The sequence below is a fragment of the Eleutherodactylus coqui genome, chromosome 1 (genome assembly GCF_035609145.1).
Source record: "Eleutherodactylus coqui strain aEleCoq1 chromosome 1, aEleCoq1.hap1, whole genome shotgun sequence".
Lineage (NCBI taxonomy): Eukaryota > Metazoa > Chordata > Amphibia > Anura > Eleutherodactylidae > Eleutherodactylus > Eleutherodactylus coqui.
This window is the reverse complement of record NC_089837.1, coordinates 403,483,301-403,499,312: the sequence shown is the minus strand read 5'-3', so window position 1 is coordinate 403,499,312 and position 16,012 is coordinate 403,483,301. Positions and strand designations below refer to the sequence as shown.

Genomic DNA, 16,012 nt, shown 5'->3' with positions numbered 1-16,012 from the left:
CCCAGCTGGCGTCTGTGTCTGTGCGGCAAGCTGCTTGAATTCTCCCTGCTGTCACCTCCCTGCTCGGCTTTCAAATCCCCCGTCGTGATTTACTGTGTAAGTAAGCGCTGTGATTGGATCGAGCGCCAGCCAATCACAGCCAGCGCTCGATCATTCACTGATTGGCTGTGAATGATCGACCGCTGTGATTGGGTGGCGCTCGATCCAGCAGCTGAGTAGAGGGGACGGCGAGGGATCACAGTGGGGAGAATTCAAGCAGATTTGCGCATCACCTCTGCGAACACAGGAATCCAAACAGCTTGCTGCACCGCCGCCGGGGTCACAGACGCTGGCTGGGAGGTGAGTATGGAAGGTTTTTTTTTTGTTTTTTTTTTAAACTCTTTCTCTGACTTGAGTATAAGCCGAGGGGGCTTTTTCAGCACAAAAAAATGTGCTGAAAAACTTGGCTTATACTCGAGTATATACTGTAATCATAATCAGAAATTCTAACATTGTTACCGTCAGATTATCAAAGCTATTCTGACACACATGAAAAATACGTGGGCGACCTAAGCCCGTGTGAGTGAGCCATTACAAGGATATTTCTCTGAAAAACTTAGAATTACTACTACATACGGCCTTTCGGTTTTCATTGTTTGTAGCGGTGTACTCAGAAATTCTGTTGAGCTGTTTCTACATCACTACATAACAACTTTGATTTGCCATTTAGAATCCTGGGAAAGCTGGGGGCAACTGTATAGGTGGCCGCTTGATTTTCATCCAACTTTCCCAAAAACATAGATGACAAGTCACCTGTTGGAAGAGCATCATCAACAACATAATGACTGGTCATTTATGCTTTTTAAGCAAATTACGTATCCTTCTAGAGATCAATTCACCTCTGGTAATGACATCGTTCGCCACAACGGAAGCGAACCGGCTACCCGTGAAATTTACAGAGTGAGCTTTATTTTTATAAAAAAGTAACACCGCGCCGAATAAAATATACAAGGTGAGGTTTTCTGTGGCTCCGGTTATCTGCACAGCCACATCTACCTCTTCAGCAATGCTCCTCATCTCCCTCTGCTACCAACTAATGTACAGGCCTTCATCCGAGGAAGCAGGCTGGCGACAACTAATGCCATGTTCTGCTTCATCAACAAGGGCGTTCATGTCTGATATGAGGAAGAGTGCCAACCGAGCAGAACCGTCGCAGGCGCCGCTGAACAGCTACACTGAGCACTTCTCATACCACCTTACCCGGACATTGTGCTCCTGGCACCCGGCTCTTAGTACTAATGGCAAAGGATGGCTGCTCTAAGTATCCACTTTATACTTTTATAACAAAAGTTCTGAAAAAGATGCTGCCCAGATAATCACATGATGAGCCAAGTGTCATTTTATAAGTAAGCTAGTAGTGACACAAGTTGTGAAAAGTCATAATAATGCCTGAACCCTCGTGGCTGCGTTCTCACAGCGTGGCGACAACGTGACCCAAACCGTGCTGACATGTAAATTATAGCAGTTTTCAAATTCAATGCACCTAAAGCACTTTGATTGTTAGTGGCGCCAAAGTATTACAGCTAATACCAACAATACCTTAGACCACTTACAATCAATCAGCTTTTTGCTGCACTTAAGGGGGAATTTCAGAATTTTACAAGTGATGATCTATATAAAGGTCATCACTAGTCGATTGGCATGGATCCATCTCCGCCAATCAGCTGATCCTACAACAGTCAGTGCAGTGAGCCAGATGTAATTGTTGATAACTAAGGGAGGAAGCGTAACAGGCAGTCTTCACTCCCCTTGAAATCGATGGGAGTGATGGTTACTTTTACACTTCCAGCTCCTCACTGCGGTCAAAACCAGAAGTGTAATAAAAGGCGTCACTCCCACTGATTTCAAAAGCCTTTTATACTTTCTCCCCTGACCATTGATGATGACATCAGTCCCACTGCACTGACAGCAGTCAGGATGATCAGCTGATCACAGGGATCCCAAACTGCAGATTCTCACTGATCAACCAGTGATGACCTATTTAGAGGATAGGTCATCACTTGTAAAAGTCTGGAATACCCCTTTAAAGTACCAACCTGCATTGTGTCCAAAACGTGTAAATATGTTCGGCATGTAGAAGTCTGCCACATCTGGAATAGTACATTCTGTCCTTAAAGAGACCACTTCACACAAACTATAGGATACTCAAGGACCTTGTTCACACAGTTTGATACAGAACATATAACATGTCATACAATATGACTTCCTGGTTACGAGATTCATAAATCCCATCCTCAGGAATCGATGGCTCTGATTGGTTTTCGACCGCTGCTCAGCCAATCAATGCAGCGCTCGATGAGCCAATGCGATGGCTGTGATTGGGTCATTGAGCACTGCATTGATTGGTCTTCGACTGCTGCTCAGCCAATCACAGCCATCGCATTGTGGAGGTGGGATTCATGAGTTGGCTAAGCTGCGACCGTGCCTTTATACCAGAGCTGTAGTCTGCTAGATATCTCTTACAGCCACCAGCCTACTTATTGAGGCAGGCAGTCGGTCAAAGATTGAGTGACTCCTATTTACAATTGGTGAGATGCCACTCGGTAGCCGTTCCACTTCAGCAAGTGGAAATGGAACAAGTAGCGACTTCTGAGCAGATTGTTGCTCATTGCCCTGTCAGTGGCCATGTGCACACGGGACGTCAGCGCCCATAATCACTTATTTGAGCGATTATTTGGGAGCCTATTGACCCATGCAAAGGTACCTTAAGTCAATCCATGATGGAATACTGTGTTTAACACACAGCACAGGGGACCTTTAATGGCTGCTGCTGCGCTCACACTGCTCACGGCTTCACCTGATAAAATACAGAACCTTCGTATGAAATAACGTATATTAATTACAGCAGACCGTTGGGACCGGATACACACCTCCTGGATGTCTCCTTGTCATGTGACTTTGTAAATACGAATGGTTCATGAACGCCTTCTCACAATGTTGGCACTGCAATAACAAAAATAAGAATTGTACTACTTCTGCAGACTACAAGACACTCAACTCAGAACATAAGGGAAAATTTATTTCAGACTTTTCGCTCACTAAAGGCCCATTTACACCAGCCGATGATCGCTTAAAAAAAAAAAAAAAACACTAATCGGCGATCGTTTTAGCGATAATCGGTGCGTGTAAATGTAGCCCATCGTGCGCTTTTTGGGCACTGTTAGCTGATCGTGAATTTCAGTTCAACCTAAAAATCGGCCTTTACTTTTATCAGTAGTTCTCCACGGGGTGCGCTGATAGCATTGGTTCCCATGGAGAACAAAGGATCTGAGCACAGATAATAGCCTGGGGCTATTAACTGCATTCAGAGAAGGCTTCATTTTACACCTAATTGGTATTTAAGTAGCTACTTAATGCTTTATGCAAAATGATCGCTCAAAGCTGTCACTCAAACTGTCATTTGAGCTATCTTTGAGTGATCATCGCTCCGTGTAAATAGGCCTTAAGATAGTGGAAGGATTAATGCATGCTTCTCTGATAATCTAAAGTATAAAAAAGTAACCCTTTAGCTACCGGACATTTTTCTGGCTTTGTTTTTCTTTCATCCGCAGGTTCCAAGAGCTATAGCTTTTTTATTTTCCCGTTGACATAGCCGTCTGAGGGCTTGTTTTTTTTAAAGAGGAGCTGCAACTTTTAATGGTAGCATTTAATGCACTATTTAATGTATTAGAAAACATTGAAAATGTTTAGGCGGGGTGATATGGGAAAAACGTAAATGAGATTTTTTTTTTTTAAAGTTTAATTTCACATCATTCATTTTTTTGTGAGGCAAACAGCTGATTTTAATACTATTTTTGGTTACATTCGACTTTTTGATCACTTTTTATTCAATTTGTAATGGTAGACGGGGTGATTGTTTTGACTTCTCGGACATGGCGATAAAAAAATAAAAAAAAATAATGGCTATTATTTTGGGAATTTGGTGGAGAAAATGGCGGTTTGAGTTTTTAATATTTCAATTTTTTTTTATTTTTACAAATTTTATTAGACTTATATTCTACAGGTTGTTTAAGTCCCATTAGGGACCTTTCAAGTGGGATGGAAATAGTACATGTGGATATTTCTGAGTCATAATGTTATCCCTATGGGGCTTGAATTCTGCCCCTATCACAATCCGCACATGTTTACTTCAAAACTGCAAGATTAAATTCTGCAGTAGAAAATCTTACTGCTACGGAATTAAGGACATATTGCGGAATTAAAGTCTGCAGAATAAAACACAAGAAATTCCGCAAGATGTTCCACAGAACGTATTCCGCAGTTAAAAACACAAAAACTTCTGAACTAATTGACAAAACCTGCATCTGCACTTTATCCTGCAATTGCGTCCAATTTGAAAGGTCCCTAAAGGGACTTGAACTTGAATCGTTTGACTGCTTCTACAATACACTACAATACTTCAGTATTGCAGTATATTGTATTTTTCACATTCCCATATTACGCCTACAAACAGCACCTTGTAATTTTATCAATAGTGGGGAAAAAAGGATGAGTTGAAGGGCTGCCCCTCCAGCTGACAATTTACATGACATTATCAGGACTGACCACATATTTATGCTGTCAAACAACCTCCATTGGAGCTACCGCCAATCAGGCTGTCTCTGGCAGGTGTCAGCCACTGTGTATGCAGCAGACTCCGCTTCCAAGCCTTCTTCATAACCGCTCCATACCTCTGTGATGTACATGTGCATCACAGAGAGGAAAACGGTTGAAGAAAACTTGTCATGTTTCTTGTAGAACACTCTGGAGAACTTTACAGACACAACCCTGCTGATTACTTATAGTCCCCCAACCCTCCTCCCACTTCGTCCCCCTTTGGTTTGGGCAGTATCTTTGCCAGAGTACCTAGGGGTCGCATCCACTTGCTTTACCTTGTGGTAGGGCCCTGCACTGGTGCTAATCAGCATCTGCTGTGTAGAAATGATCTTCTTCTTCCGCTTGCAGTCCTCTTTAAGTGCCTTTACTTCCTGAGTCTGTTTGACCATCTTGGCTTGTACCTGCTCTGTCTCAGCCAGGGTGGCACGGACCTTCTCTTCTAGCGTCTGCAGATTGGTGGTCAGATACTCCTGGGTATGGAGCAGGTACTCAATAGTGTACTGGGATAGTCGGAACAATTTTAGCAGTACAGGGTCAAGGCTGCTGTGACAGTGAGGGCACTTTTCATTCCCTATGTTACAGAATGTAATACCCATAATATTTTCCTGAAGGGTTACAAAGTCCAATTCATTTGCCAGCCTGTCCGCATCAATTGCCCCGATCCTTCTCCAGTCTACGCTTTCATGGCGTGTTCTGAATTTAAACCGGGAGTCGTGGTTGTAGGAGGGCATTCTGTTGGGCGTTGATGGACGCGGAATCCAAGGGGTCCTTAGCATGTCAGGTGACATCTGTGCCTTCTCCGGCTCGAGAGGGTAGTAAACATTGTCATAGAAAGGCTGAAAAAGAGGCAAAGGCCAAAATGAAAAATAACTAAAACTGTAAAAGAAATCTACAAAGAAAGTCATCTTAATTTATCTCATACTTTTATATTAGGAAAATCACAAGTTAAGCCCATCTGTTAAAGAGCATCATGAGAATGATTTCATCAAGAACTGACCAATCTAGTTTGATAAAAGTGTCCGGGACCAATGTAAAGGGCATACACATGATTGCTGGGGGCCAAGGTCACAATAACCTTCCTATAAGTGGCACTAACAGCAGGAAATACATCTGTATGTTCACAATGCAGTTTCATGAGTATTTCTGAAGAAGAGCCCTAAATAGGTTTAAAAACTTGTCTTTTTGTTAAACATTAAAAGGTATCATATCTACAAGATTACCGTATTTTTCACTCTATAAGACACCTCTGATGATAAGACGCACCTAAGTTTTAGAGGAGGAAAAATAGGAAAAAATATTTTGAACGCACCCAGGGACTTTAGGTGACAGTGGACGTGCCAGGATTCGAACCTGCGACTTCCTGCGTGTTTATTGTGCCCTGCGCCTCTAATTAAGCTATCCTCCCACATAACTGCTCCTCTACAACTGATCGTCCATCCTGTATACCAGACCTAGGCTACTTTTTTTGACTATGTTACTGCTAAAACCCTCTGTACTGCACCGCCATCTTGTGAGCCAGACCTCGGCTACTCCTGGACCACACTACCCTCCTGTAAGTGGCTACAACATGAGACTCCAGGCCCACGGTAGGCTCATGACAGCAGGTAATAGTACAGTACCACAGCAGGAGCAGTGAAACTCTGTAACAGTGGCGCTTTTGGTATGGCGAGAGGAAGGAAGTAAGCTGATTGGTGGAGGCAGGGGAGCAGCAGCTGGCACTCACCACCAATCAGCAGCAGCTATGAGCAGCAGTGCAGAGGAGAAAGAGAACTGCTTTTCTCTGCCCCCTGTATGTACTGCCAGCACTATTACAGAATCGCACGTCCTTATCACATAGCTGCCAGCCGGGCCCACTCAATAGCAGTGTGATAGGCACGTACGATTCTGCAATAGTGACGGCCAGCTTGAATTTCGGTACGTTCGCTTTATAAGACGCACTGACCTTTCCCCCCACTTTGGGGTGGGGGAAAAAGTGCGTCTTATAGAGCAAAAAATATGGTACTTTATTTCTCTTACAGAGAAATCATATTTTGCTCTACTGGCTAACACGGTACCAAACGTTTTTCTTTGGACGATACCAGAATGCACCGCACACAGATGAAACCAAAACATCTCCTGAAGAAATTGGCACAACTGGACAGCAACATTTTCTTTTTAACCAGATGCACGTAGGAACATTAAATACCCAAAGGATTAAATCCCATTCTGTATACCTATAATAACCTTTATGCAGAACGTCTATGCCACAGGACTTCTGAGAGACTGCAGAAGCACCTCATCCACGTCTTCTACAGCAACAAGAAAAAGGCCCTAAGGCCGGCTGCACACAAGCGTGAAGGGCTCCGCCGCGGAATATTCCGCGGCGAAGCCCGTCACGGCACCCCCCAGAGACCCCATACTTACCAGCGGATCCGGTGTCTTCGCTCCCGCATGACGCTTCCCCGCCCACCGCGTCACATGACACGCCCACCGCATCACATGACGCAGGCGGCCGTGTCACGTGACGCGGCGGCGGTAGGCGGGAAAGCGTTTTCACGCTATCTTCCGCTGTGTTACAGCGGGAGATAGCGTGAACGGACGGCTTCCATTGACTGCAATGGAAGCTGTCAGCGCGTACACCCGCGGCAAATAGAGCATGCCGCGGGTGAGGACGGGAGATTTCACGGTGTGGAATTCCGCGGTGCAATTCCGCACCATATGCCCTGAGCTATTAGGTTCAATAGAACCTAATAGCTGCGGGCAACGCAGCGGATTTTCGCCGCGAATTACACGGCGGAAATCCGTTCGTGGAAAGGAGGCCTTATGGAGATACAAACGTTAAAGAACACACTTACAGAGGACTTGAAACGGAAAATGCAACACTTTTACACAACACTACGGTGCTGCCTAATATAGTTAAAGGAAAATAAACTCCAAAACCTTTGGCTCAAAGGAGGCCTCTACCCAAACACCGATCAGGAACACCCCGAGTCCAGAGATGGCCTCTACCCAAACATCGATCAATAACACCCTGAGTCCAGAGCAGGCCTCTACCCAAACATTGATTAGGAACACCCTGAGTCCAGAGATGGCCTCTACCCAAACGCCAATCAGGAACACCCCAAGTCCAGAGCAGGCCTCTACCCAAACACCGTTCAAGAACACCCCGAGTGCAGAGCAGGCCTCTACCCAAACATCGATCAAGAACACCCCAAATCCAGAGATGGCCTCTACCCAAACACCGAACAGGAACACTCCAAGTTCAGAGATGGCCTCTACCCAAACACCGAACAGGAAGACCCTGAGTCCAGAGATGGCCTCTACTCAAACACCAAACAGGAACACCCCAAGTCGGGCATGATGGAACAGAACCCCCTACAGGACATGGACACAGGTAAAATCAGCTGTGTTATCAATCTGTCATCTCACAACCCCAGTAATATGGAGCTCAGGGGACTTTCATTCTGTCCTACTAAAACGCTTGACAAAACATAACTCTGCAGTGACATGGGGGAATATTTCAGGAGACTTTGGGCCCCTGTTTACGGACAGATTTGCATTGCGGAGTACGAAGTGGGATTCCGTCTCGGGACTCCGAAGCAAATCCAGCCCTATTACACGTAATGTAAAAACGTGATTTCCTGCCCACGAGTGACGGCACGGCTTTCTCTGTACTGCGCATACATGCCGGAGCATAGGCCGGCACATCCGCAGTACAGAGAAGAAGACATCACACAGGTAAGCGGGGGTCACCAGCTGGCAACCGGGTCGACACTTCACTGCAGGATTCCGCACGTGGGGTCTGACCCGCCCCTGGACAGGTGGCCTAAGACTGAAAAAGTCTTGATACCAGAGAACCCCAGGGTTGGAACATTCTACATGCTTCCCAAACTACACAAAGCAGGCAATACAGGGAGGCCAATAACCTCAGGTGTGAGAACCCTCACGGAAGGAATTTTAGGATGGGTAGAAGGTGTCCTCAAACCACTGGTGAGAAATACAACCAGCTACTTGCAGGACACCACGGACCTACTGAACAAACTGTCAACCATAGGTCCTCTCCCCAATGGCGCCATCCTGGCCACCATGGATGTGAAATCCTTATACTCCAACATCCAACACAAGGATGGACTGACCGCCTGCCAGGTACAACTTGAAGCCAATGGGGTCACCTCTGAATCCATGTTACAACTCACAAGATTCATCCTTACACACAATTATTTCTCCTTTGGCAAAATTATTTACCTTTAACTTAATGGAACTGCTATGAACGGTAAAATGGCACTGAAATATGCCAACCTTTTCATGGCAAAACTGTAGTGACTTCCTGGCCTCCTGCTCCAGCAAACCATTGGCCTATTTCCACTACACGGATGACATCATAATCATCTGGACAAACACTGAACAAGAACTAATAAAATTCCATGAGAGATTCAATGCATTCCACCCCACCATAAACCTGACATTAGGCTACTTGTATACAGAAATCAACTTTTTGCACACCACCATAAAAATTTCAAACAACTCAATACAGACATCCCTATATTGAAAACCGATTGATCGGCCCACATACCTCAGATAGGACAGTTCCCATCCTAAACACATCAAAAAGTCCATTGTCTACAGCCAGGCCAACAGATACAACCGGATCTGCTCCAACCCAACAGACAGAGAGGAACATCTAGACCATCTTAAAAGGATATTTTTTAAATCAGGGCTACCATCCCACCTCAATTGATGACCAAATCACCAGATCCAACAGGATATCCAGAAATTAACTACTCCAATACACAGAAAAGGAAAGAAACAATCGTGTACCTATAGTAGTGACCTACAATTCACAGCTAGAGGTACTAAGGAAAACAGCAAAGAAACTCCACCATACCCTACACAAGGATGACCGTCTGACCATCATATTCCAAGACCTCCCCTTCTGTGTTACAGGCAACCTCCATATTTGAGGAACTTTGTCTCCACCCAGCCCATGTCTCCACCCATAACTCTGGTGGAAAGAAGATATACGAGTACCCACATGTTCCACGTTGGATGTTGTGTACATGATCCAGTGCAGTAAATGTCCTGTATTTTTTGTTGGAGAAACAGGACAGAAGCTGAAAGCAAGGATGAGATCTCATCACCACACAGTTAAAGAAAGAAAGACCGACTTACCTGTGGCTGAGCATTTCTCTAGCCACGGACACACCATAGAACATGACGGTTATTATATTAAAAGGCAACTTCAAATCTTAGCGTCATAGAAGAATTTGGGAGTACACGTTTACAGCCATTTTTAAGGCCAGCCTCACACAGACAGTTTGGAATTTATCATATGGGAGCCCACAGCGGAATCCGGCTCTGACCGCGGCCGGTCACCCCACATACCTGTTGTTTTTTTTACTGCGGGTGACCAAGGACGCCCGCCATCAGTCATGTGCAGTAGAGATTAATTTCTAAATACTTGTACCTCCCGCGCTGCTAGGCGATGAATCGGGTATCCACGGCCTATCCGCAACATCAATTACGGACAGACCGCAAGTCGGATGGCTTACATTGACTTTGATGGAAGCTGTCCGTGCAGAGTCCACATAGAAATAGAACATGCTGCAATTTTATTTCTGCTTGCAGAAATCACAATTGCTATCCACCTATCTGAGCGGTTATGCGAATGTTCTATTTTTTTCAATGTGTGCACCGCAGATCCTCCGGGCATGTGATGATCGCGGATTCCACTATTCAAATTTGGTCGTGTGAGACTAGCCTGGCACTCTCAAGACAGGCATCAACATTTCAAGCAGCTTCATGCATCAGTGGAGAATCTGAGAAATCTATAGCAGAGATAACACTCTGGACTGGTGACACCCTAACACTAATTTAAAGACCACAAAACTTTCACATCCCTTATGAGTGGACTAATTAAGTATCTACTCCTCTATTCATGACCGGATTTGAATTGCAGATTCTGCGATCACTGTTCAAGCGTATGATACGCGGTAATGCACGGGCAATCAAATGCGTTGACTTCTCCGCTTTGCTCACACTTGCATGAAGGAATTGCGGATTCCGCGAGGGGAGTAAAAATCGCAGCATGCTCTATTTTACCGCAGATCCCTTGTGTATAAGCTCTACTAATCTCTATGGATGTGTTTGAAACGCAGTACACATGGGTGCGGATTCGTACACACGCTGCTAAAAGACCAGATAACAAATGGAATAAAAAAAAGCAGGTATTTGTGGGCAGACAATGCAGGACAGAGTCTGGGGTGCAACACCCCATCCAGACTGTCTGCAGCCTCTGCTTATTCTTCTGGGCTCTTCCTCCACAAGAAAGTGTTTTTTTGTGAAAGCAGTTTATACTACTTCCAAAAAAAGTAGTATAAACCAGCCGAGTCTGGGGAGCAGCATCCCGTTCTGAAGACTCTCAGGACAGTACTCATCACAACAGCACAAGAGAATGTCACCGGGGCGATAGGCCTCCTGCACACGGGTGGAAATCCCGCGGTGAGATTTCACGCAGAATTTCCGCCCGTGCACGCTGCCATAGGATTGCATTACATGATGCAATCCTATGCAGACAGCCGCGATTTGACCGTGCGAAATGTTGCGTGGTAAACAAATCGCGACATGTCCTATTTCTATGCGAGCCTCGCAGAGGCCCTCACAGAAACGTCACTAGTGACGTGCCGGCTCCGCTCTGCGCATGTGCTGGCTGGCTGGCAGCCGGCACATAGCGGAGCGAGGAGACGCCGGGAAGAGGTGAGCTGCAGGGGCACGGATCACATCTCGCTGCAAGAATTCTCGCAGTGGGAGTCGACCCAGCCGTCCGCAGGAGACGATAGAAGGACGTTTCCAGGGCATTGGGCAACTTTCTGATGTCGTACCCTGCTTGCATTCGTTCTTCCATGCGGACGATACGCCATACATTCGTGTGGAAAACTGTAAGCATGCGCGACCATATGAAATTCGCTTCTGCGGTCCTATGTTGCGGTTATCCGCTCATGGAATCAGAGCTGCTGGTCTGAGCCCGGTCTAAATGATTGTTTTAAGAAATAAGGTACAAACACAAAAACAACAAAGGGGTTTAGTAAGAGAATATGACATCCAATATAAAGATACTGTGTTGTATCTATCGCATGGCAGATCCTGACCGACGCCATAGACTTTTAATGGCGGCTGTTGTGGCTTCCATCAAGAATAGCGCTGTTGTGGGTTACAGTGAGAATAGCGCTGCGGGCCAGAAATACTCCAAATGTGACTCTTCTCAGACACCGAGTCATCTTGTAGATATGATACCTTTCAATGACTAACAAAAATACATGTTATAGGGAGAGTTCAAACCTACTCAGGGTTCTTCCTCAGGCTTATAGAATAGATCCAAAGAAGGCCGCAATATGTGTGTGTGTAGGATATAGATATGTGTGATACAGATATGTAAGTATATATCTGATATGGATATGTATGCTATATGTGATATTATGTATATCATATGTATGATCTATGTGATACAGATAGGTAAGGATATATATGATATGCATATGTATGATACAGATAGGTATATATATATATATATATGATATGTCTTCAGGCTCACACTCTTCTGGGATGAAGCACTCTGCTCAGCTGACAGTTTTCTGTACATTCATATATGGATATGTATGATCTATGTGATACAGACAGGTAAGTATTTATATGATATGTATGATACAGATAGGTAAATATATGATATGTCTTCAGGCTGGCACACTTCTGGGATGAAGCACTCTGCTCAGCTGAGTTTTCTGTACATTCATATGATATGGATATGTATGATCTATGTGATACAGATAGGTAAGTATATATAAATGAGATGCATATGTATGATATAGATAGGTATATATATATGATATGTCTTCAGGCTCACACACTTCTGGGATGAAGCACTCTGCTCAGCTGACAGTTTTCTCTACATTCATATCATATTGATATGTATGATCTATGTGATACAGATAGGTAAGTATATATATGATATGTATGATACAGATAGGTATATATATATATATATATGATACAGATAGGTGTATATATATGATATGAATGATACAGATAGGTATATATATATATGTCTTCAGGCTCACACACTTCTGGGATGAAGCACTCTGCTCAGCTGACAGTTTTCTCTACATTCATATCATATGGATATGTATGATCTATGTGATACAGACAGGTAAGTATATATATGATATATATGATACAGATAGGTGTATATATGATTTGTCTTCAGGCTCGCACACTTCTGGGATGAAGCACTCTGCTCAGGTGACAGTTCTCTCTACATTCATATCATATGGATATGTATGATCTATGTGATACAGATACGTAAGTATATATCTGATATGTATGATACAGATAGGTATATATATGATATGTCTTCAGGCTCACACACTTCTGGGATGAAGCACTCTGCTCAGCTGACAGTTTTCTCTACATTCATATCATATGGATATGTATGATCTATGTGATACAGACAGGTAAGTATATATATGATATATATGATACAGATAGGTGTATATATGATATGTCTTCAGGCTCACACACTTCTGGGATAAAGCACTCTGCTCAGCTGACAGTCTTCTCTACATTCATATCATATGGATATGTATGATCTATGTGATACAGATAGGTGTATATATGATATGTCTTCAGGCTCACACACTTCTGGGATAAAGCACTCTGCTCAGCTGACAGTCTTCTCTACATTCATATCATATGGATATGTATGATCTATGTGATACAGACAGGTATTTATATGATATGTATGATACAGATAGGTGTATATATGATATGTCTTCAGGCTCACACACTTCTGGGATGAAGCACTCTGCTCAGCTGACAGTTTCCTCTACATTCATATCAGATCCATAAGCCATCACACACCAATTCCGATTTATACTGCTCGGACTGTTCGGCTCCAGGATATACTGATAATAGTGGCTAATAACTCGTGCAGATACGGGCAGCACTGGGCATACGATGGGCACAGGCACTGGCATCGGATACTGTCCTTCCCCCTACTTCTAGTGAGGCCCCCTCACTCTCAGGCAGCGGGCGCAGATCCCACCGTCCCGCAGCTGGCACGGAGGGCACACTGAGACCAGTGGCCGTAGCCATCACATCCCCACAGGACAATAGTGCCGCCTCACTGGGCAACCAAAACATGCAGCTCGCTGCTCATCCCCGGGGTGGAGGGAAGGGAGCCCATAACTAGAAAAGGTTAACTATGTAGCACCCCAGCCGCCCCTCCAGACTGCAGGGCTCCCCGGAATCCCCTCCCCCTCTCCTCACCATTCCCCCTTCCTCCTCCGCTTCTTCTTCATCCGGGGACGAGCTGCACTGAAGACATGAGGCTGGAGGAGCCGGGTGGTCGCACGGTTACCAGGACAACACAGGCTCCGCCCACAGGCTGCACAGATTGAGGAGCAGTCAGAAGCTCCGCCCCGGCTGCTGTGCGCTGTCAGCTGGCTGATGCTGGCGTGCAGCATGGAAGCCTTGGCATGTGCGCGCTGGTGCCAGCAGGCACAGAGATGCCCATACCATGTTGTGGTAACGTCTGACTGCCGCCAGTCACTCTGAGGACTCGGACATACATACTAAATGTATCACATTATGGTGTTCCCACAGGCGGACATGCTGCGGCTCTCACGGCATCTCAGCCAACACAGCCAGAACACACAGAAACTCATGCAGAGTTTGACTCGAGATCAGCGGGGTATCTACAGGTGATGTCAGCAGGCGCAGCGCTCCCCTTGCAACGTTTGTGCTGTCAGTGCTCCCCTATACCTGGTGGCCTCCAGCACATCACCTGACCGGTGGCTCAGCGCTCCCTGGTACCTGGCAGCCTCCAGCACATCACCTGACCGGCGGCTCAACGCTCCCCTATACCTGGTGGCCTCCAGCACATCACCTGGCCGGTGGCTCAACGCTCCCCTATACCTGGTGGCCTCCAGCACATCACCTGGCCGGTGGCTCAGCGCTTCCTGGTACCTGGCGGCCTCCAGCACATCACCTGACTGGCGGCTCAACGCTCCCCTATACCTGGTGGCCTCCAGCACATCACCTGACCGGCGGCTTAATGCTCCCCTATACCTGGTGGCCTCCAGCACATCACCTGGCCGGTGGCTCAGCGCTCCCTGGTACCTGGTGGCGTCCAGCACATCACCTGGCCGGTGGCTTAGCGTTCCCTGGTACCTGATGGCCTCCAGCACATCACCTGACCAGCGGCTCAGTGCTCCCCTCACATCAATTGTGCTGTGAGTGCTCCCCGATACCTGGCGGCCTCCAGCACATCACCCGACCAGCGGCTCAGTGCTCCCCTCACATCAATTGTGCTGTGAGTGCTCCCCGATACCTGGCGGCCTCCAGCACATCACCTAACCGGCAGCTGAGCGCTCCCCTTGCATCAGTTGTGCTGTCAGCGCGCTCCGTCACCTGGTGGCCTCCAGCACATCACCTGACCGGCGGCTCAGCGCTCCCCTCACATCAGTTGTGCTGTCAGCGCGCCCCGTCACCTGGCGGCCTCCAGCACATCACCTGACCGGCAGCTCAGGGCTCCCCTTGCATCAGTTGTGCTGTCAGCGCGCTCCGTCACCTGGCGGCCTCTAACATATCACCTGACCGGCAGCTCAGCGCTCCCCTTGCATCAGTTGTGCTGTCAGCGCGCCCCGTCACCTGGCGGGCTCCAGCACATCACCTGACTGGCAGCTCAGCGCTCCCCCATCTATATCCCCCATGACGTCATATAAGTAAAAAAAAATTACAGAATAAAATAAAAATATATACATAAAAAAGAAAATGACCCACCACAGACGCCAACCAAAACGGTCGCTGTATGAACCCTGTAATCCCAAACTATACAAATTATATATCAAAACGTCCAAAACTAAATGAGGAACCCGTTATCATAAATATACTCATTTTAAAAACAAAAAACTATAAATTTTAAAAATCATGATGATAAAAAAGATGATCAGTGCTGTACTTCAAGGGTTAGTATATACAGTGGGGGGAAAAGTATTTAGTCAGATCCCAATCGTATAAGTTCTCCCACCTAAAAAGATGAGAGAGGCCTGTAGTTGACATCATAGGTAGACCTCAATTATGAGAGACAACATGAAAAAACACATCCAGAAAATCACATTGTCTGATTTTTAACGATTTTTTTTGCAAATTATGGTGGAAAATAAGTATTTGGTCACCTACAAACAAGCAAGATTTCTGGGTCTCACAGACCTGTACTTCTTTAAGAGGCTCCTCTGTCCTTTACTCATTACCTGTAGTAATGGCACCTGTTTGAACTTGTTATCTGTATAAAAGTCACCTGTCCACAACCTAAAGCAGTCACACTCCAAACTCCACTATGGTGAAG

At 45.8% G+C, this 16,012-nt stretch overlaps 1 protein-coding gene across 3 annotated transcripts in view; it reads right to left on the bottom strand.

Annotated features, from left to right (window-relative positions):
- DZIP1 (DAZ interacting zinc finger protein 1) overlaps nucleotides 1-14,036 on the bottom strand; it is a 56,920-nt gene extending 42,884 nt beyond the window's left edge. Inside the window, exons 1-3 of one of the 3 annotated variants that reach the window (XM_066580581.1) lie at nucleotides 13,933-14,036; nucleotides 4,911-5,471; nucleotides 2,910-2,982 (exon numbers count right to left, since the gene is read on the bottom strand). In XM_066580581.1, the coding sequence (XP_066436678.1) occupies nucleotides 2,910-2,982; nucleotides 4,911-5,471; nucleotides 13,933-13,935 (637 nt within the window). In that variant the 5' untranslated portion in view covers nucleotides 13,936-14,036. Of the gene's footprint in view, nucleotides 1-2,909; nucleotides 2,983-4,910; nucleotides 5,472-11,492; nucleotides 11,577-13,932 lie in introns of those variants that run through there. The other 2 variants (XM_066580563.1, XM_066580572.1) reach the window with 2 other exon arrangements.
- Nucleotides 14,037-16,012: the final 1,976 nt, after the last annotated feature.